At 37.4% G+C, this 24,141-nt stretch overlaps 1 protein-coding gene across 2 annotated transcripts in view; it reads right to left on the minus strand.

The window, feature by feature from the left end:
- The window catches only part of SMC1B (structural maintenance of chromosomes 1B), a 67,021-nt gene that overhangs the window by 11,840 nt on the left and 31,040 nt on the right, over positions 1 to 24,141 (minus strand). For both annotated transcript variants that reach the window (XM_078076728.1, XM_036120571.2), the window contains exons 12-18: positions 18,839 to 18,985; positions 15,579 to 15,716; positions 14,964 to 15,080; positions 13,454 to 13,560; positions 3,145 to 3,286; positions 2,183 to 2,328; positions 662 to 815 (exon numbers count right to left, since the gene is read on the minus strand). In XM_078076728.1, the coding sequence (XP_077932854.1) occupies positions 662 to 815; positions 2,183 to 2,328; positions 3,145 to 3,286; positions 13,454 to 13,560; positions 14,964 to 15,080; positions 15,579 to 15,716; positions 18,839 to 18,985 (951 nt within the window). The remainder of the gene's footprint in view (positions 1 to 661; positions 816 to 2,182; positions 2,329 to 3,144; positions 3,287 to 13,453; positions 13,561 to 14,963; positions 15,081 to 15,578; positions 15,717 to 18,838; positions 18,986 to 24,141) is intronic.

Below are 24,141 nucleotides of genomic sequence, written 5' to 3' on the forward strand. Positions count from 1 at the left end.
TACCTCTGTCTGCAATGTGACCTCTGCTACAATTGAGAAAAAAGACAAAGACTTTTTGAGTGTAAGGTTATGAGATCTGGTCAACGTTGGCAAGAGAAGAAGTGTTTTATAGATGCTTCACTCTGAAGAATCCAAAGGTCTCAGGGCACTTCTGGGGTGGGGGATGGATGGAACGGAGTAGCTGTCTGGTTGCTGGGGCACAGCAGAGAGGGGAGGAGGGATGTGGAAGGGAGACCCCGGGGAAGAGCTCAGAGATGACCTGAGAGGCAGGACAAACCCTTCTGTCACTGGCTGTGGATGGGCTAATGGGAAGATGCTCTTTCCGAAGTGCACAGCAGCTGCTTCCCTAACACCAGCCCCAAAGGTCACTGACACCAACAGCTCGAATTCTCTGATTCCTCTTGGGATCTAATGTGTAGGAAAGAAACTCCGGCCCATCCTGTGGGGCTAAAAGGACATGGATCAGCAAGAGACAGAACTGCACGAAATGCCCAGTCCTCTGCAATGATGATCGTGGTAGGAGGAGATGCCTTCTCCACTCCTAACAGAGCTTTAGGCCCAGGGGAAGCGTCTGCAGACCTGGGACTTCGCTAAGCAGCCAAAGGGCATCACATAAAGTTCCCCGCGACCGCACTTATTTTGAAATCCTGAGGTAGAATACCTCCACTTCAATGATGTCATCCAGTGATCCCAACAAAAGGATTATTTCAATGTCTTGAACTTTGCAATCAAGCAGCAGATTATGCTTCTCTAGCCGTTTCTGTTCCAAAGAAGTCTGAATGATTACAACTTCTTTTTGCCATTTTCCCGCTTCCCTGTAAATACACAGATATGAAAAGTGATATTTTACTCCTTATGTAAAGTTGCACCAAAGAAGAAAAATGAATGTGTTATAAATAAACTCACATGGAAAAAAGATTTTTTCCTATGAGTGCTATAAGTTCTAGAGTTACCTCACTGATGCTTATAATATAAACTTTAACTCTCTTGAGAAAGGCCATGAATGTAATTAGTTAATCCTAGGGAGCATTTTTTAAATAAACAATTACTTTAATCAGGCTAGCTTTGTGTCCTACTTTGTTTTAAAACCTATATAATTTTTCAAGCTGCATTTCTCCCTCAATATAAACTCTACACTTTAGAACCTCAAAATAAGAGAAACAACCTTTTAATAAGAGAAATGTCTTACCAGTTAAGTCATTACGTATCTAATGGTCTGAACTTTTCTTTTTACTACAGCCACTATTAATATAATGCCCTCTATCTTAAATGAATGAGGGCTTGGGGGTTTTACCAGTTAAAACAATGTGGGATTTTAAAGAGAACCTAGAAATAGGACCAAAAATAAATTAAGAAGTATATGGTTTTCAAAAATACAATGATGAACAGAGATGTAGTTCTGTTTATACTAAATACAAGAGTGAAGAAAAACTCAGGAGTAAATGAACTTTAATTCCACTCAAAAATCTTAGACAACTTTCTGGCTCTATCCTGAAATGCTGAAAGTCTTTAACCAGTGAGGAAAACCATGAAATGCCAAGAGTTGACCAAACCAGAGCACATCTCATGTGATCGCTTACGGTCATGTCCAATCGTACAGGGAAGCAGAGGTCACTGTGGTACAGCACGCTGCCTGACTCCAAGTGTCTTTGTCCCCATCATGACAGAAACACATGCTTATCACGTGCCAGGTACCGTTCTAAGTGTCCTATGAACAGTCCCTCATTTAATCCTTACACCTCTCCTGGGAGGAAGGCACCAGGAGTATCCCCATGTTACTATTTACTAGATGAGGAAATGAAGGCATAGTATGTAAGTAGTAGAACTGGGGTCTGCAACCACACAGAGTGGCTCCAGATCTCACCCCCACCCCGCCCTGCCAGGCTTTGTCCCACAGGCGGACTAGAGAGGGGCCCGGTACAGCAGTGTCCGAGGGATTTAGGGTAAGGGACTCTTCGTACACGTCCATGTTTTCTTCTGCCAAAGAGCACTATTCACTCTAAAGAACTAATCGCCTCTTTTGGCTTTCCCCTAAACGAGAACACTTGAAAGGTGTGATGTGGGACTAAAAGCACCAAGGGTACATACTCAAATAACAAAACTTCCTACAATAAATTTCAAATTGGTAATAAACGTCTTTAAAATTCTGGTTATGGTCCTTCAAACTGATATACCGAATTACCTATCAATAGCCAAAAATTTCTTCCGTTCTTCTTCCAGCTGAGCTTGGACCTTCTCAGCGTTGGCATTCTGAGTGACAAATACGTCCTTAAGTTGCTGCCGCTTTGCCATGAGTTCATCCACAATTTGCAGACAATTTTCTTCAGCCTGAATGAAGATGATTTGCACTGTAGACTCACCATTGTTTACATTAATAAGGTCAACAGATCATCTTATTGTCAAGAAACCAACCCAGTGATTCTGGGATAAACCCTTATTCTGTGTGCTGCCTGAACCTCTATCCCAGCATGTGACCCACTCTGGTTCTACACTTCTTGGAAATTACTGCCTGCCTTTGTCCTTCACTTTGGATTCGTTCCTCAGCTTGCTGCCATCTGACTTCTGTTCCCATTGTCCAGTGAAAATGTTCTTGCTGCTATGACCTCTTAATTGGTAATCTGACCCCCCCCCCAAGAGCGGTGGGGTTTCTGGCTCTATCTTTGTAACCCATGTGACCACTCCTTCCAGAATTCCACCCTTGCCTCACTGCTCTTCATGGTCCTCTGCTCTGCCCGGGAGTCTCAACCACTCATACATGGTTTCAGTTCACTCCCATAAAGCAGCCCAGGCTCTTCCCACCATCTGCATGCTCTTCACCTGCCAGAGATCGCTGCCTAGGTGTCACACAGGCAATTCAGGCTCCATGGGTCCAGAATGTTCTCCCTTTAACTTGCTCCTCTGTCCACCAGTCAATCACCCAAACTAGAACTCAGGAGTCATCAGTGGCATCCCCCCTTGCCTCCCACGCCCACTTCAACATCTAGTAATTCATGAAACTGCTGATTTGACTTCCAGTATTTCCCAGATCTGCCCACCACCTTTTGGGTCACCAGGAGGACACTTCAGGAGCTCGACCCGTGTTTACTCAATGGAGGAAATCATCATCTCCGTGATGGGGCACCTCAGCCACCTGTTCTTAGTTACCTGCTTTAGGTCATCAATGTCCTCTCTGCCTTTCTGGATGGTTTCTTTTAAAGTGTTGATCTTACTCAGTTTCTTCTTCAGATGATGGTGACTATATTCGAGTTGAACGTTAAGACGAGTTTTTTGTTTCTCAAATTCTAATCTAGTATAACAGAGTCAAGTGTTATTAAGTGGTAAAGAGTCTTTTAATTCTTTACTTTTTAGTTGTTATTATGGAAAATGTCAAGAAAATACAGAAGTAGAAGGAATACTATAAGGAGTTCAGTTCACGGTCAGTCCTGTTCCATCGATAGCTGTACTCGTGACTGCTCCACCACTGGGGTATCTGAAGCACATTTCTGACATCGTATAACGTCATCTGTAAATATTTAAGTCTGTGTCTCTGCAAGTGAGGTGACCATTAACACAAAACCACAAGCTACTATAGATACAAATGATGACAATTCCTTAATATTAGATTGCTCTCGTTGCCAGATTTCCTGAGTCTCATTAAAAACAAAACTGGTTTGTTTGAATCAGAATCCATACATTGCATATGAATATATGTTTCTTCAGTCTTTTGTTATCTGTGGGCTCCCCCCCTCCTTTAAGTTACAATTGATGTACTTATTCTCATTTATTTAGTCTGTCTTTCCAAATGGCTAGTCATCCACAAACTCCCAACTCGGGAATTGAAGAGCATATCTTTCCTGAAGCTCCTTCCTCCTTTGCCAGCCTCACATACTCCTCATAAAGAACTCCAAGACCAACTGTAGCTCCTCCTTCCCATCCTCTCTCCCTCACATACCCTGCTAAAGGATCATTCAATCCAGACAGATTTTCAAGCACTAACTGTTACCAGAGACTGACTGTGCTAGATACTGCTGATACAAAGACCACCACAACAGTAATGATTAAAAACAGAGTGATATTCAGTGAGACGTCACTGTGTGCCAGACTGTCACACATGCTTTTGCAAGAATTAACTCACAGACAAAGCACAGAGTCAAGTTTCTTGCCGAAGGCTACCCCATGAGGAAGGGATGGAGCGGGCATGACACAGAGTCCCTGCTCTTAACAACTTTGGTTAAGTGCCTGCAGGAGGGGTTAAGAACAAACCCTTGAAGGATTTATTCCTGCTGCAGGAGGCAGACATGCAGACTATGTACGAGGGAAACACTTCTTCACTTGGCTCTGGAACACCATACCACTCTGGCTTTCCTGTCCCCTCACTGGCTGCTCCTTTGATGGTTCCTGGTGATCTTACCCAGGCACATGGCTTTAAGTACAATCTGCATACAAACAATCCCAGAATTTATACCTCCAGCCAGGACCTCTCCCATGAACTCCTAACTTACACATTTAACTGCCTACTCCACATCTCCAATCGGATGTAAAAGGCATCCCAGGACACATAATGGATAAGCTACTAGAAGCAGTAAGAGGTTTTAGCAAACTTACTTTACACCAATCTAAAATTTGATAGCGTTTTTCTACACCAGTAGAAGCCAATTAGAAAAATATAAAAATAAATACTCGTAAGAAAAAAAACCCTATAAAATACCTATGAAATAACTTAAGATCACATAAGATCTCTATGGAAAAAAAACTTTAAAATTCTAATAAAGGATATAGATGATCTATATTACATCTATATTAGAATCTAAAATTCTAATAAAGGATATAAATGAAGAGACATACCATGTTCTTAGGTTAGAGGACTTGATATTTTGAAGATGTTCTCCCCAAATAAATCTATAAATCTGATGCAATCTCAATCAGAATTCCAGTTGGATTTTTATGAGAAACTCAGTAAACAGTAATAGGCATAATTCTTTACAAAGAAAATCTATCAAAGTTCAAGTAGACTTCAGAAAAAAGAATATGACAGGAGGATAAAGAAGGGGCATTTCACAGTGATAAAGGGATAAATTCACCAAAAAGACATAATGTTCCCAAATTATGTATGGACCTAATCACAAGGCTGTAAAATAAATGAAGTAAAAACTGACAGAACTGGAAGAAGAAACTGACAGATCCAAAAGTATACTTGGAAATTTCAACACTCCTCTCAGTGTTTGCTGAACAACTAGGCAAAGGACCAGTAAGTACAGAGAGGACTTGAATGATACTAACCAACTGGATTTAACTGACACACAAAGAACACTCCATCCAACAGTGGGTACCTAGTAAACAACACACTTCTAAACACCCCATGGGTCATTGAAAGAAATCACAAAATATTTGAAAATATTTTGAATGGAATGAAAATGAAAATACAACATACCAGAAGTAGTGGGGTGCAGCTTAAGTGGTAATTACAAGGAAATATATAGTTTAAAATGCTTATATTAGAAAATAATTAACCCAAAATAAGAAGAAAATAATAAAAGTAAGAGCAGAGATCAGTAACACAGAAACAGACAAACCACAGAGAAAATCAATGAAGCCAAGAGCTACTCTTAGAAAGGATCAATAATAAATTAATAAAATGAATACACCTCTAGCTAGGCATCAATAAGAAAAAAAGAAGATAAATCACCAATATCAGAAATGAAAGAAAGGACATCAGTATAGATCCTACAGACATTAGAAAGGATAAAAATCAAATATTATTAATAACTTTGTTAATAAATTTGACAACATGGATGAAATACATAAATTCCTTGGAAGACACAAACTACCAAAACTAACTCAAGAACAAAGATATCCTGGATAGTCCTATATTTATTAAGAGAACTGAATTTGTAACTAAAAACCTTCCCACAAAGAAAGGTGGGTGGCCCCAGTGGCTTCACTGGCAAATTTTACCAAACTTTTTTGAGAGATGTAATATAATTCTACAAAAACCCTTCCAGAAAACATAAAAGGAGACAACAATTCTTGAATCATTTTGTGGGACTGGCATTACCCTGATACAAAAATGTGATAAAGGTATTGCAAGAAAAGAAAACTATGTATCAGTACACTCATGAATGTAGATGCAAAAATCCTTAATGAAATTTTAGCAAATGAAATCCAAAAATATTTGAGAAGGATAATACAATACTACTGAGTGGGGTTTATCCTGGGTATATAAAGTTGGTTTAACATCAATCAATATAATTTATCATATTAATAAACAACAAAAAACCCCAACCATGCAATCACTCAAAAAAAAAAAAATGGCAGAAAAAGTATTTGACAGAATTCAATATTCATTTATAAAAAATTTCAGCAAACTAGAAATAAAAAGGAACTATCTCAACCTGCTAAAGGGCACCCTAAAGTTAAAACCATACTTAACTGTGAAAGACTGAGTGCTGTGCCCCTAAGACTGGGAATAAGGCAGGACGTCTGCTCTTACCACGTTTATTTATTCAACATTGTACTGGAGGTCCTAGTTGTGCAATAAGACAAGAAAAGAAATAAAAGGTGCACTAATTGGAAAAGAAGAAATAAACTTTATTTCACTGAAATACAATCATCTATGTAAAAAATCCTAAGGAATCTAAAAAAAAGAGCTCCTAGAACTAATAAGTGCAGCATAATTGCAGGATACAAGGTCAGTTTATAAAAACCAATCTTGGGTGCCTTGGTGGCTCAGTTGGTTAGGCATCTGCCTTTGCTCAGGTCATGATCTCAGGGTCCTGGGATGGAGCCCTGCATCAGGCTCCCTACTCAGCGGGAGCCTGCTTCTCCCTCTCCCTCTGCCTGCTGCTCCCCCTGCTTGTGCTCTCTCTCTCTCTCCCAAATAAATAAATAAAATCTTAAAAAAAATAAAAATAAAAACCAATTATTTAGGGGCTCCTGGGTGGCTCAGTTGGTTGAGCATCCAACTCTTGATTTAGTTCAGATCATAATCTCAGGGTTGTGAGATTGAGCCCTGTGTCATGCTCTACACTCAGTGCGGAGTCTGCTTGAGATTCTCTCCCTCTGCCTCTCACCCCATTCTCTCTAAATAAATAAATAAATAAATCTTAAAAAAACCAGACCAATCTTATTTCAATATACTACCAACAATCTATTTGAAATTGATAATTAAAAACAATTCTATTTATAATAGCATAAAGATATAAGGTACTTAGAATAAACCGAATAAAATATAAGACCTGTACACTGAACACTAAGAAATACTAATGAGAGAAATTAAGGAAGATCTACATAAGGAAGATCTACATAAGACAGACAGACACCATGTTCATGCATTAGTATTGTTAAAATGTCAATTCTTCCCAAATTGATTTATATATTCAACATAATCCCAATCAAAATCCCAGCAGACTTTTAAGCAATTGAAAAGCTGATCCTAAAATGTACATGGAAATGCAAAGGACTTAGAATAGGCAGGGGCGGGGCGCCTGGGTGGCTCAGTCGTTAAGCGTCTGCCTTCGGCTCAGGTCATGATCCCAGGATCCTGGGATCGAGCCCCGCATAGGGCTCCCTGCTCCGCGGGAAGCCTGCTTCTCCCTCTCCCACTCCCCCTGCTTGTGTTCCCTCTCTCACTGTGTTTCTGTCAAATAAATAAATAAAATCTTAAAAAAAAAAAGAAAGAACAGACAGGGGCTTGACCTTCCTGGTCCACTGTTGTAGTCTCAGTGCCTAGAAGGGTGCCTGGCTCATGGGAGGCTTACAGTAAATAGGTGCTGAATGAATGAATGGACCATGAGAGAATTAGAATAAAATTAAAGGAAATGGGCCAAAATATTGATAGTTTTTATTTCTGGGCAATGGGATAATGACTGATTTTTTAAAAAAGTTTTCTCTATGTTCTCCAAGAGGCACATACTACCTTTTGTATTTAAAAATTATACTTGATTATAAACCCACAGCTGGGGCTCCTAAGTGGCTCAGTCAGATAAGCATCCAACTCTTGATTTTAGCTCAGGTCATGATCTCAGGATCGTGAAATCAAGCCCCACATCAGGGTCCATGCTGGGCATGAAGCCTGCTTGAGATTCTCTTGTCTCCCTCTCCCTCTGCTCCTGCACGCCTGCCCCCTTCTCTAAATAAATAAAAAGAAAAACCCACAGCTAAGATTATATTCAATGGAGGAAAACTGAGAGCTTTTCCTCTAAGGTCAGGAATAAATAAAGATGTCTACTCTCACCACTTTTATTCAACATGGTACTGGAAGTCCTAGCTACAGCAATCAGACAAGAAAAAGACATTAAAAAAAAAGAAAAAGACATAAAATGCATCTAAATTGGTAATGAAGAAGTAAAACTTTCACTATTTGCAGACGACATGATACTATATGTCAGAAACCCTGAAGACTCCACCAAAAAACTACTAAAACTGATAAATGAATTCAGTAAAGATCACAGGATACAAAATCAATCTACAGAAATCCACTGCATTTCTATATACGAATAATGAAGCAGCAGAAAGAGAAATTAAGAAAACAATCCCATTTATAATTACACCAAAAATATAAAATACCTAGGAATAAGCTTAACCAAAAAGGTGAAAGACCTGTACTCTGGAAATTATAAAACACTGATGAAAGAAATTAAAGACAGCACAAAGAAATGGAAAGACATTCCATGCTCATGGATTGGAGAACAAATACTGTCAAGTCTATACTACCCAAAGCAATCTACAGATTTAATGCAATCCTATCAAAATACCAATAGCATCTTCCACAGAACTAGAACAAATAATCCTAAAATTTGTATGGAACCACAAAAGACCCCTACAAGGCCAAGCAACCTTGAAAAAGCAAAAGAAAACTGGAGGTATCACAATTCCAGATTTCAAGTTATACTACAGAGCTGCAGTAATTAAAACAGTACAGTACTGGCACAAAATAGACACACAGATCAAAAGAACAGGACAGAAAGCCCAGAAATAAACCCACAATTATATGGTCAATTAATCTTTAACAAAGAATATGCAATGGTATTGGGAAAACTGGACCACTTCTTTTATACTCTATACAAAGAAGAAACTCAAAATGAATTAAGGACCTAAATGTGAGACCTGAAACCATAAAAATCCTAGAATAGAGCACAGGCAGTAATGTCTCTGACACTGGTCATATCAACTTTTTTCTAGATAGGTCCCCTGAGGCAAGGGAAACAGGAGCAAAAATAAAGTATTAGGACTTCATCAAAATAAAAACCTTCTGCACAGCAAAGGAAACAATCAACAAAACTAAAAGACAACCTACTAGATGGGAGAAGATATTTGTAAATAACATATCCAGTAAAGAGTAGGATCTAAAATATATAAAGAACTTATACAACTCAACACCCCAAAATAAAATAATCCAATTAAAAACGGGCAGGGGCAGCTGGGTGGCTCAGTCAGTCAAGCATCAGCTCAGGTCATGATCTCAGGGTCCTGGGATTGAGCCCTGCGTCAGGCTCTGTGCTCAGCAGGGAGTCTGCTTCTCCCTTTCCCTCTGCCCTGCCCCTCCTCCCCCCGCTCATGCTCTCTCTCTCAGATAAATATATAAAAAATCTTAAAAAAATAAAATAAAAATTGGGCAGAAGACATGAACAGACATTCTCCAAAGAAGACACACAGATGGCCAACAGACACATGAAAAAATGCTCAGCATCACTTATCATCAGGAAAATACAAATCACAGTGAGATATTACCTCACACCTGTCAGAATGGCTAAAATCAAAACACAAGAAACAAGAGGTGTTGGCGAGGATGTGGAGAAGGGGGAGCCCTCATGCACTGTTGGTGGGAATGCAAACTGGTGCAGCCACTGTGGAACACAGTATGGAGCTTCCTCAAAAAGTTAAAAATAGAACTACCCTACAATCCAGTAATCACACTACTGGGTATTTACACAAAGAATATGAAAACATTAATTCAAAGGGATAGATGCACCCCTATGTTTACAGCAGCATTATCAACAATAGCCAAATTATGGAAGGAGCCCACATGTCCATCGATTGATGAATGGATAAAGAAGATGTGGTATATATACACAATGGAATATTATTCAGCAACAAAAAAGAATGAAATCTTGCCATTTGCATGGATAGAGCTAGAGAGTATTATGCTAAGTGAAGTAAGTCAGAGAAAGACAAATACCATATGATTTCACTCCTCTGTGGAATTTAAGAAACAAAACAAATGAACAAAGGAAAAAAAAAAGAGAGACAAACCAAAAAACAGACTCTTAACTATAGAGAACAAATAGTTATGAGAGGGGAGGTGGGTGGGGGAATGCGTGAAATAGGTAAAGGGGATTAAGAGTATAGTTATCTCGATGAGCATTGTGTAACATATGGAACTACTGAATCACTATATTGTACACCTGAAATTAATATAACACTGTATGTTAACTGTATTAGAAATAAAAAGTAAAAACATAAGTAAGAATAAAAATTATATTTGATTTTTGTATCTAAATGAAAGATGTTAACTAAACTTATGCAGTAATCATTTTACAATACACATAATTCAAATCATTATGCTGTACACCTTCACAGTGATGTATGTCAATTATACCTCAATAAAACTGAAAAAAAGAGAAGTGCCTAATACAAAATAAACCAATCATCTAGGTAAGTACAGTAAAGTCTAGATCTGAAATAATCTGCAGTCATAAATGCTTTGTTTCCTATTTCTGCATGACTTTTACTCCTTTTAAATATAAAATGACTATACCTTGGGCAAAGGGACTGTCCTTTGACCTACAATACAACCTTGTCATCATCACTATTGTACCCTTCAATTCAGAATTTATAGTCATAATTCCAATGCAATTATATTCAAATAAATAATACATGGATATGGTACAAAGTTAAAAAGATGTAAGAATACACAAAAAGTAAAATATCTCTATCTCTCCCTCTCAGTCTCCTCAGAGGCAACCACTCTTAACAATCTCTAAACACATACATGTACATATATTTTTCCCCAGAATGTCATTTGTCTTGATTTTCTTCATGGTGCTGTTGCCATGCAAAACACGTTATTTCATACATTTGCATTTTTTCTTTTCTTTTGTGGCTTCCAGGATTTATGTCATACTGAAAGACCTTCTCTGATCTGAGATTATTTTTAAAAATTCTCTTATGACTTATTCTAGTATTCTTATGCCTTCATTTTATTTATTGAAATCTTCGATTCAGCTGGCATTAATCTAAGGAATGAGACAGGGATCCAAGTAGGTTTTTTTCCAGGCTGCAAACACATGTATTCCCAACATGATTTACTGAAGAGTATATTTTTTTCCACTGATATGAAATTCCAGCTTTATATTAAATCAAATTTCCCTTATAGATCTGAGTATATTTCTGGACTCCCACTTGTGAGCAAGCACCTCAAGATTTTAATTAATCCAACTTTATACATGTTTTAAAATCTGGGACTTCTAGTCCTTTCTCATTACCTTTTCCAGACTTTTCTTAGCTAGTTCTGAATGTGAACTTTAGAATCAGCTATCTAGTTAAAAAAATCCTTGTCCATACATGTATTGAGATGATATGTAAATTAGAGATTAAATTAGGGAGAACCAACTTCTTTATAATGTTCAATCTTCCTATGAAAAAACTAGTATGCCTTTTATTTTTATTCAAGATTATTCTCTGTCTTGTTTAAAATATTATAAAAAAATTTTTTTTATTACGTAAACTCTATCCCCAATGTGGGGCTCGAACTCACAACCCCAAGATCAAGCATTGCATGCTTCACCAACTGAGCCAGCCAGGCGCCCCTGAAAGTTTCTTTATATACTTTCACATTTAGTAAGTTTATTCCTAAGTACTAAGTATTTTACCTTTTTCATCTCTTAATAATTGAGATATTTTCTCCCTACAAATTATCTTCCTGGTAGTTTCTATACAGAAAGTCTAAAAATTTTTAAATTAACTTTTATATTAATTTTTAATTTAAAGTATTCATATTAATGTTTATATCCAGCCACATTACTGAAGTCTTTTGTTTCTAACAGTTTTCTAAGAATTTCAGTTTCTAATTTGTTTTCTAGGAATTTCTAGATATATACCATATAACCCACAAATAGTGGAAGTTTTATTCCCTCCTTTGCAAATGTTTATACCTTATTTATATTTATTGTCTAACTCAATGGACTAGGATTTCCAGAAGAGCGTTAGGTAATGGTGGTGATACCAAATATTATTCTCATTTCTAACTTTACTAGGAACACTTCTAGTGCTACTCCATGAAAACATGATGCTGACTTAGAATAAGGTGTATTTTATCTGAAACTAATGATGTACTATATGTTGGCTAAATGAATTTAAATAAAAAAATTTAAAAAAAGAATAGGGTGTCTTTTCTCATGTAACAGTTACTCACATTTTAGGATTTTTAAATCAAGAATGGATGCTGAATTCCGTCAAGTGCCTTCTTCGTCTTATTTTTCTTCTTTGATCATTAATATGGCAAATTACAGCAATAATTCCTGATACTGAACCACCCTTTTATTTCTCGAATGAAGTCTACACTAGATAATGGTGTATTCTTTTGCTGTGTTGTTTTACTGCTTGTTTCTAGGTAACCTTATTTTATTTGGTTATTTATAGGTAAGAATGATTTAGAGTTTCTTATGGTATCTGTACATACCTTTTTTTTAAATTTTTGCATCAATATTATTAAAAATTGTGTTCATTTCACAAAAAGATGTTTCTTCCTCTTCTATACTATGAAGCAGTTTAAATATTGAACATTTGTTTAAATGTTAAATGTTGAAGTTACTTGTGCCTTTAAAGTTTACTGGGATGATTCATTTGTGAAACCATATGTGCCTGGTGAATCTGGGGAAGAGAATGATGGGTAGTTTTTTTCCTATGGCAGCTGGCCTCCTTACATTTTTCTATCTTGGGAACATGTTATTTCTTGAAGATTATCAATTTTATCCACATACATGGATATTTACAGAGAAATAAATTATTGTCTTACTATTTTTTAAGTAACTGCTATGTGTGTAGTTATGTCCCCATTTTCTTATTTTGTATATTTATGCTTTTTCTCTTTAAAAAATTATGGAATAAAAGAATTGTATCTCTTTATAATGTATAATGAATGTTTACTAGCTATTTCTTGATGAAATGAAATAAAGACTCACTCAGGCACAATTCCCTTAAATTAAGAAATAATAGTTATAGGGGAGCCTGGATGGCTCAGTTGGTTAACCATCCAACTCTTCTTGGTTTTGGCTCAGGTCATGATCTCGTATCATGAGATCAAGCACCGCATTGGGTTCTGCACTCAGCAGGGAGTCTGCTTGAAGATTCTCTCCCTCTGCCCCTCCCTCCCCACTCTCTCTCTAAAATGGATAAATAAATCTCTAAAAAAATGAAATAACAGTTACATTTATGTATGTGTAAGTTGCTTACTAACATCTTCTAATAAAAATACCTTTTCTGATCAATTTCTTGTTGCTGTTTAACACGTTTCGTCTCAAATTCACGAATATTTTCCACACCAATTTCTTCACAGAAGTGTTGGAAAATCTCATCTTCTACCTTTTAAATTATTTCAAAACAACTGGTTTAATAATTAATTTTAAGAAGGTATACAGACAATACTTAAACCTAAATTTTTCCCACCAAGAATTTCCTATATTAGGCCAAGAATTAATCTGAAAAGCATTATCATACTCTGAGGAACCAGTGTTGTTGTTTTTTTTCTTTAACTCCTCAAACTATATCCTCTGTTTTCAAATTTCTTACTCTAAAAAATAAATAAGAAAGCTCATAATTGGCCTTATTAACACTTTTGGTTTTATGAAGTGTTAGAAACAAAGTTAGAACTATTTCCTTTACATTAGCCACACCGTAATACAACATTCTACATCAATAAATAAGATATTCTTTAGATAGGAGTGATACTATATAGAGTCTCAGGCAGTAGAAGCCAAAAGGACTGGAGCATAGAATTAAGACTCAGACAGATTTGGAAGAACTAGAATGAGCCAAATCCAACAAAACAACATTTAACCTCAATAGTTTTAAGGCCCTGCATTTATATACAATTTTAGGAAAAGAGAGACCTGTTTTAAACAGCAGGACATGTTAAAAACTTTCAGATTTTAGTTGAATATAAATTAAATATGAATGGGATATGACAGATGCAGTGGTAAGTTACAATTTACATAACTACATAATAAAAACTATGGCAAGTTATAGTTCTATGTGTTGAGTCCCACAGTACTCTGTACAGGTCAGACAGTATTTTGACATTAAACTTTGTTCTGGGCATTGACAAACAACAGAGCACCCAGAGGATAGTTACCAGAGCTGGTCTTAAATCCATGATTAAAGCATCAGGGGTACTTAACCTGGAAAAGAGTTAATTAAGGAGCAACGGAGGTGTGGTTTCAAATCCTGTGATACAAGGCAGAACTAAAGCAATGGGTGGAAGTTATTAAGTGATGGTGGGACAGACAACTTTCTAAGGATTAGAGAGGATCAACAGCAGAATGAATTAAGCCAGAAAGTTCCTGTCATTTTATAAGCAGAGGCTAGATGACCAAATCTTTGTTGCCTCAGAGCCAAGCACTGTGCCTGGTGTATATATAATAAATGTTCAAGAAATAATTACTGAGGGAATGAGTAACTTTTTAAAAAGATAATCTGAAAGAAAGGTTCTTTCTGGTGTTAAGGTCAGTGGGAGAAGAAAGAAGCTGTAATTTTTACAATGGGCAAGGAGATGCTGGAGAGCAGAAGAGAGTAACTATGCACTGGTCATTATCTCTTGAGAGGGCCAACAGTAGTTCTCCAAAGACACAAACAAACTCGTTTGGCAAACCAATAAAACTAAGCACTTATCAAACTGCTTTAGCATATATTCAAGAAGCCCTATATCGGGTATCTGGTCTAGAACTATATTTTACGTGTCAATCAGTAACAAATACACCATTCATGACCTTATCTATCTTTTCTTGAAATTCTTCAATTCTTTGTTGCCGTTCTTTGATTCCTTCACTCAACACAGTACACTGAGACTCAATATTTAGTAGTTCACTTTGTAGCTGAGATTGTTCCTAATTACAAAAGAGAAAGATTTCTTTTTAACATAGCTATTTTACCTTTATACAGTGAAGCAAACATATGTGAAGGTATCTTTTAGAATAAAAAGGGAATCCCATGGGCACCTGGGTGGTTCAGATGGTTAAGCGTCTGCCTTCGGCTCAGATCATGATCCCAGGGTCCTGGGACTGAGCCCCACATGGGGCTCCCTGCTCAGCGGGGAGTCTGCTTCTCCCTCTCCCTCTGCTGCTCCCCTCTGTCTCCCCTCCACTTGTGCTCTCTCTCTTTCAAATGAATAAATAAAATCTTTTTTTAAAAAAAGGGGGCATCCCTGAGATAAGGTAAATGGAGGCATGGCTGTATGTCAAGATTAACAACCATAAAAATAAACTAAAATATAATCTCAATCATGGGGTAAAATGTAAAAATTACATGATGCTACATAAATGTAATTCCTGAAATTCTCTGTCCTGGTTCTCGTCTCCACCAAGTTTTCTGTCAGCCCACATTACCCGGTAAAAAGCAGCAAGGTGCTTCTTTTTAATCATCTCTAGTTCACTTTGCGAATATTTGAGTCGTGTATGAGTTCCTTGTATTAGAGTCTGTATTTGTTTCAAATCTGCTTCCTTGCGAAGTATCTTCATTAAATCCTAAAAAGGGAGAGAAATAGAACATTTTACAACAGAAAGGCACTTTCACGTGTCATAAGTCACCCACACCCCGTCTTCCCCCTTCTGATAAGAGACTGGCAATTAAGTGCACAAGCCATCTGGAGGGACCACAATGCCCTACAACACCCTCAAAGACTAACACACTTCCTAGGAGGAAACAGGAGTGAAAAATGAGGAATGCGAAGTGTGTGTTCCACCCAAGGCACACAAGTGACATAAATGGGATCAGCCCTGCTTTTAGTACCTTCTCTTCCTCCTTCACCCACCCCATTACTCAACCACATTAACTCCCTAGTGTAGGTATGTTGTTCTGTATTTTTACTCCTAGTCTTCACATGAATACATGTGTACCCAGTTACTCATACTGTTTTCCATAGCTGCTATTTTATGTTCCTGAAGTGTTTTTTCAATGGTGGGTCACTCAACTAACAGAAGCTTTAAAACAAATGTGGGTTTATGATTCTCACACAAAAGCTGTCTAGGGTAATGCAGTTCCTCAACAATGGCATATAACTTCTAGCTTCTTAGAACAATGGCCTCATCCTCATCTTGCTGTCTCTTTACAAGATGGCTGCTGCATCTCCAGGCCTCCTGACTGCATTCCAGTAAGGAAGAAGAAAATGCAGGAGATGAAACCAACACTTTCATTTATAGCTCTAAAACTGTCACATGGCCACTGGTAGCTACAGTGAAACTTGGGAAATCTAGTTGTTTTGTTCTTTATGATTCTTTAATAGAGCCCAGAAAGAAAGGAAGACGCTGTGGGTAGGGGCTGGGCAGCAGACTAACCGCTGCCTGCCGGTGCCTAACTTTTCAAACATCGCACTTCTTTTTGGTCAATCTTTATTTATATATTTATTTTTATATATTTATTTTTAATTATATATTTTTGAAAATCTTCCATTTCTTTCAGGTTTTCAATTTTTTTATTACATAGTTATTTGCTCATACGATTCTCTTTAAATTATTTTAATCTTTTCGTTCCCAGTCTATTTTTGCTTCTAACTTTTCCTCCCTTTATTAGAGTTGCAAAGAATTTATTATTATTAGTCTTTCAAAAGAACAGCCTTTAGATTCACTGGTCCCTTTTCTCTTTTGTTTTGTTCTCTAAATTCAGCTTTAAAAATTCCATTAGGGCGCCTGGGTGGCTCAGTTGGTTAAGCGACTGGGTCCTGGGATTAAGCCCCACATCAGGCTCCACCTGCTCAGCGGGGAGCCTGCTTCTCCCTCTGCCTGCTGTTCCCCCTGCTTGTGCGCTGTCAAATAAATAAAATCTTTAAAAAAAATTCCATTATGAGTTCTTGTTTGTTTTGTGGTTGTTCTAGTTTCTTAAAGTAATAAATGTCCCTATATCTCATCTTTCTTCTTTAAAAATGGAGGTATTTCCTTTTGATGTAGCTTATATGTGTCTCAAAGACTTCCCATTTACCACTTTCGAGACATTTTGTAATTTGCCTTTTGATTACTTCTTTGATCCCCAAACTACCTAAAAGTGCATTTCTTAATTTCTATGCAAACAAAAATTTTTTAGTCACTACTTCTAACTTCATTAAATTATAATCAAGATGACCTTTTAAAAAGCTACTGAGGTTTGCATTACGGACAAGCATGTAATTAGTTTTTTAAAGTGTTTCATGGATATTCTAAATAATATCTCACATTTACTGAGCACTTACCAGTGTTCTATCAAGTTTACATTTTTTAACCTACTTAACCCTTTCAACAGTGCTGTGAAAGATGCGCTATTGTTATCCCCACTCTCAGTCCAGGGTCCAGGAAGGAGGCTGACTACAAAGAAACCAGGGTATGATGGAAATATTCTGTGATTGTGGGGGCAATTACATGACTACACACATTTGTCCAAACTTACTGAATCACCCGCTTAAAATGGGTGGCGGTTATTGTATATAAATTATACCTCAATTAACCCAACAAAAGTCAAACAATATATTTACAACATATATGACTAAGAACTAATTTACTCATTATACAAATAATTCTTAGAGTAGGTAATAAAATAATAAGCAACCTAATAGAAAAATGTGCATAGGAGATAAATACGGAGTTTGAACAAAAAATTACAAAGAACCAATAAAACAAGCAGAAATGCTCAATCTCAGGTATAATTTAAGAAATGCATACTCAAACAATTGGGTCATATATATATTTTTACCAATCAGATTGGCAAAGATGGAAATATCTGCTAATATTTCGTGTTGCAATCCAGGGACATATACTACTACAAGTGTTCTTTTGATGGGAACTTGGCAACATCTAATAGATACACATATGCTTACACCCAGAATTCCACATATAGGAATTCATCTTAGAGATATATTTATACAAATAAAGTTATTTTAAATAATAACAACAAACATTTATATAGTACTCACACATGCCAGGCACTGTTTTAAGTATTTTAACTGGATTATGTGATTTAATCCTTAAACTTAAAAGGACGATACTTTTATTATACCCATTTTGCAGGTGGGAAACTTAGGGTACAGAGAGGTTAAGTAACTTGTCCAAGGTCCTACTAAGTACCTAGTAAGTGGCGGAACCAGGACTGAAACTGAGGCAGCGTGGCTACAGAATTTATACTCCTAGGTACTGGTTATTCTCCTTCTCTGAAGAATGTTTAATGATGCCTCGCTTGTAATAGCAAAACCCAAAATGTCCATTATTGGAGACTGGTTAAGTAAACACAACCTATACAATGAAATACCAGGCAGGATTCAGTAAAAATAAGTGGTTCTCTGTATGCTAAGATAAAAACATGTCCTTGTTATAATGGTAAATGTAAAAGCTTGCTGCAAACAATATTTGTAGCAAAAGCCCATCATAAAATAAACAGGAAAAATAATACATATATTTGCATATACAGAGGAAATTTCCAGAAGCTATATATCAAACTGTGTTTAGCAAGTATCACTGAGATATGAGGACAGGTAAGAGAAATATTGTCTTTAACTTTATTCTATTTTGCTTTACTTGGGGTTTTTTAAACTATAGGCATGGTACTTTTATGACCACAAAAATTAATTTTAAAACACAACTATTCTACAGCTTAGTATTCCACAACTTTTACAGCATGGACTTACCTTTAATTCCTGGATAAGCTGGGCTCTTCTGTCTCTTAAGTTCTTTATCTCCTTCTCATCCCAGTATCTAGCTTTGTATTTTAAGTCACTTGACCCTCCAGAGATCACCCCAGATTTTAAAAATAATGTTCCATCAAGAGCTACTGTCTGTAAAATTAAAAATATTTTATCCTAGAGAAATGTACATAAGGAAGATAAAAATAGGATATAATATGGCAATTTTTACAGCTGAGAATTTATAGATGAGAAAACCACTTACTGAAATTTACTAATAAAATACCTAGTTTATGAAGGGACACTAGCCAATAAACAAACCACAAATAAAACATCCTGTTTTGCTAAAGCCCAAAGCAATTCTAGACAACAAATTAGCAGCAGTTAAAAAGATCCAAAATAAGGGGCGCCTGGGTGGCTCAGTTGGTTAAGCGACTGCCTTCGGCTCAGGTCATGATCCTGGAGTCTCGGGATCGAGTCCCGCATCGGACTCCCTGCTCAGCAGGGAGTCTGCTTCTCCCTCTGATCCTCCCCGCTCTCATGTTCTCTCTCTCTGTCTCATTCTCTCTCTCAAATAAATAAGTAAAATCTTTAAAAAAAAAAAAAAAAGATCCAAAATAAATTGTATATTGGGGTGCCTGGGTGGCTGAGTCGGTTAAGCGTCTGCCTTCGGCTCAGGTCGTGATCCCAGGGTCCTGGGATCGAGTTCTGCTTTGGGCTCCCTGCTCTGTGGGGAGCCTGCTTCTCCCTCTGCCTCTCTCTCTGTCTCTCATGAATGAATAAAGTCTTAAAAAAAAGAATCTTAAAAAAATAAATTATATATTAGCTCCAAACATATTCAATATTGAGAAGCAAACACCAAGGATATTTGTATTTAATATCAAATAGTTTGCATTATGTAATCCTATATTTTGAAGAATCTGTTATCACATCAATGGCATATTATGAAAATAGCCTTAGCAACTTTAGGATACCAAACATAGCGCGTTCTCCAAGGTGCATATGAAACCGGGACCAAAAAAAATTTAAATGGAGTCAAAGGTATAAAATAGCTTCAAGTTTATAGTCTTGTGATTATGCTTTATGGAATAAATGATTCTCAATGTCTTACAAATGTTTCTAATTATTTAACGAAAGCAGGAGGGGACCACCTGTGGAAGACTAAAACCAGCAATGTGAGCTTAGGGAAAAAAAGCCAACAGAGGAGTCTCATTCATTCCTTCGTTCAGACAAACCAACCCTGTGTGCTGCTGTGTTTGAGACATTCTATACTGACACCGGAGCGACCAAAGGGAGTGACATATGGTACTGACCCCCAGGGAATCATGCTGGTAGGGAAAGAAACATAACATTACAACAGAAAGTAAGGAGAAGCTAGAATCATACTCAGAGTAATCTGGAAGCATAAAACTGGGGGGTCCCAACCCAGACCCTCCACAGAGAGCTTCCCGAAGAGGGGAAGATTTTCATTATATCAGAGGAACTAGTTAGAAGTTAGTTATATTTAGCAGAAAACAGTTTCTTTCTCTCACAATTACATAAGTACGCATTCCAGGGTTTGTATGGCGGTGCCATAGTTAACAAAACCCAGACTCCTGATATATTATTGCTCTGTCATCCTTAGTATTTGGATTACTCTTCAAGGGAGATGGCCTTTTTATTTTCTGGAAGGCCTTAGGGGCTCCCTTCCTTCCCAGCTGCTAGCCTGGCAATGAGTTTGCTCATTGGGTCTGAAATGGCTCTTTGGAAAACACTAGATCTTTACTGGCTGGCAACTGCAGAGGCATGGAAAGTGAGCTCCTAATGGGAAGTTCTCTCTGGTTAGGAAGGCAGTTAGTTTCCCTGACCAGGAAGCCCACTGTTACACATTCCACTGACTCCTCCAACTTCTCCATTAAAATGTCCAGTGGTATGGAGGCACCATCCCTGTCCTGGAACACTTTTAGCTCATGTTATTTTTGCCTGGCCAAACCATACCTCTCTTGAATGAAAGATGAAGACCCACATAAGCTCCTCTGCTTTTAAGTTCTCCATAAAGCTTACTTTACTATGTGACTATGTGTCACTAGTGATGTGTGTGTCAGTATCTCTTATATGACAATTTTCAAAGTCATTCTGTAGTCCAGGAGAATCCTACAGCACCAGCTATCATGTCTATGTTTCAAGAAAGAAAGTAAAAGGGTTCTATTAAGAAACTTTCCTGGCAGGCCTACTGATGACTGCCATTTACTTCCAGTGGCCCCTCCCAGATGTTACACAGTAAGATCAGGTTTCTGTTAGCATGGATAAAAGGGAGAGGGATATTAAGGAGGCAGCTGCAGTCTCTGACACAGACAGGTAGAGACGCAGCCAGGAGAAGGACAGTGGCAGAACGTTGGCAGTGGCGCACAGACACCTGAACAGATAGTGTGTGTGCATGTGCCACAGGGGTGGGGTAAGGAAAGAGGGAACATAAGGAGTTTAGAATTCCTAGAAGGTCAAGTGAGAGTTAAGGAAGAGCTTAGAGGTGAGGCCAGTAGGCAGGGCAGATGGTGGAGCTCTTTGTGTGCTGCCACAGGAAGAATGGGGATTGAGTACAACTGAGGACTGAGGGGGTTTTGGGAGGGCACGGAGTCGGATTAGCACTGAATGGGGTGATAGCACCAGGAGAGAGAAGTGGTCAGACAGGAGTTTTAAATAGACCACTCTGGCAACTATTTGGAAAATGGATTGGTCCAAGTGAGTTAGAGGTGATGGTAAGAAATCAGCCAATAATAGCTAGGATGAAAAAAAGGAAAAGGATTTGAAAAATGTTTAGGAGGTATAATCAGAAAAGCCTGGGGATTAGAGAGGTTACAAGGAAATCCTTGAGGAAAAACCAGAACTTCATTTGGCTAGAAGAGTAGTACCAAAAATTAAATACAGGAGATCAAGAGTTAGAAAGAACATAAATTTAGACATGCTGATTTTACAGTAATTGTGGGCTAATATTTTACTTATTTATTTACAAGGTGTATTTTGATTATTTTCTGAAAGAAATTAGATTCTATAAATTATAATAAAGATTATTATAATAAATATAAATATGCAATAAGATAGCTACAAATACTAGAGATAAATTATAGTAGGTGAAAAAAGAACCAAGTATAATAATCCAGATTATTATAACGAGAAATCACTGAATTCAATTAAGCAGGTAGAAAAAGAAAGATTATTCAATATATGATGTTGGGGCAGGTAATTATCCATTTAGGGGGAAAGTTAATACCTACATCTAACAATATACATCAAAATAAATCCCAGATTAAAATTAAAATACAGAAGTGATACCACCAAAAAAAGTGAAGAAAAGTTAAGTAACTATATATTTGATCTCGCCATCCCGATCAAAATTCCAATGACATTTTTCAAAGTGCTGGAACAAACAATCCTAAAATTTGTATGGAATCAGAAAAGACCCCGAATCGCCAAGGAAATGAAAAAGAAAAACAAAGCTGGGGGCATCACGTTGCCAGATTTCAAGCTATATTACAAAGCCGTGATCACCAAGATAGCATGATACTGGCACAAAAACAGACATACAGACCAATGGAACAGAAAAGAGAGCCCAGATATGGACCCTCAACTCTATGGTCAACTAATCTTCGACAAACCAGGAAAAAATATGCAATGGAAAAAAGACAGTCTCTTCAATAAATGGTGCTGGGAAAATTGGACAGCTATATACAGAAGAATGAAACTCGACCATTCTCTAACACCATACACAAAGATAAACTCAAAATGGATGAAAGACCTCAATGTGAGACAGGAATCCATCAAAATCCTAGAGGAGAACATAGGCAGTAACCTCTTTGACATCGGCCACAGCAATTTCTTTCAAGATACATCTCCAAAGGCTAGTGAAACAAAAGCAAAAATGAACTTTTGGGACTTCATCAAGATAAAAACCTTCTGCACAGCAAAGGAAACAATAAACAAAACTAAAAGACACAACCTACTAGATGGGAGAAGATATTTGTAAATAACATATCCAGTAAAGAGTAGGATCTAAAATATATAAAGAACTTATACAACTCAACACCCCAAAATAAAATAATCCAATTAAAAACGGGCAGGGGCAGCTGGGTGGCTCAGTCAGTCAAGCATCAGCTCAGGTCATGATCTCAGCGTCCTGGGATTGAGCCCTGCGTCAGGCTCTGTGCTCAGCAGGGAGTCTGCTTCTTCCTTTCCCTCTGCCCTGCCCCTCCTCCCCGCGTTCATGCTCTCTCAGATAAATATATAAAAAATCTTAAAAAAATAAAATAAAAATTGGGCAGAAGACATGAACAGACATTTCTCCAAAGAAGACATACAAATGGCTAATAGACACATGAAAAAATATTCATCATCATTAGCCATTCAAATCAAAAACACATTGAGATACCACCTTACGCCAGTTAGAATGGCAAAAATTGACAAGGCAAGAAACAACAAATGTTGGAGAGGTTGTGGAGAAAGGGGAACCCTCTTAAACTGTTGGTGGGAATGTGGAACCCTCTTACACTGTTGGTAGGAATTCAAGTTTGTATAGCCACTTTGGAAAAACAGTGTGGAGGTTCCTCAAAAAATTAAAAATAGAGCTACCCTATCACCCAGCAATTGCACTACTGGGTATTTACCCCAAAGACACAGATGTAGTGAAAAGAAGGGCCATATGCACCCTGATGTTCATAGCAGCAATGTCCACAACAGCCAAACTGTGGAAAGAGCCGAGTTGCCCTTCAACAGATGAATGGATAAAGAAGATGTGGTCCATATACACACTGGAATATTACTCAGCCATCAGAAAGGATGAATACCCAACTTTTACATCAACATGGATGGGACTGGAGATTAAACTAAGTGAAATAAGTCAAGCAGAGAAAGTTAATTATCATATGGTTTCACTTATTTGTGGAACATAAGGAATAACATGGAGGATGTTAGGAGAAGGAAGGGAACAATGAAGGGGGGGGACAATCGGAGGGGGAGACAAACCATGAAAGACTATGGACTCCGAGAAACAACCTGAGCGTTCTAGAGGGGAGGGTGGTGGGGGGATGGGTTAGCCTGGTGATGGGTATTTAAGAGGGCACGTACTGCATGGAGCACTGCGTGTTATACAAAAACAATGAATCATGGATGACTACATGAAAAACTAATGATGTATTGTATGGTAAATAACATAATAAAATTAAATTAAAAAATATATATTTGATCTCATACTAAAAACCCAATTTACATGTAAAAACAAAACTTAACAAAAGTTAAGGGATAAAACTGATTTCTAAATATACAGCATAGACACCATA

This window comes from Halichoerus grypus, chromosome 6, assembly GCF_964656455.1.
Source record: "Halichoerus grypus chromosome 6, mHalGry1.hap1.1, whole genome shotgun sequence".
Lineage (NCBI taxonomy): Eukaryota > Metazoa > Chordata > Mammalia > Carnivora > Phocidae > Halichoerus > Halichoerus grypus.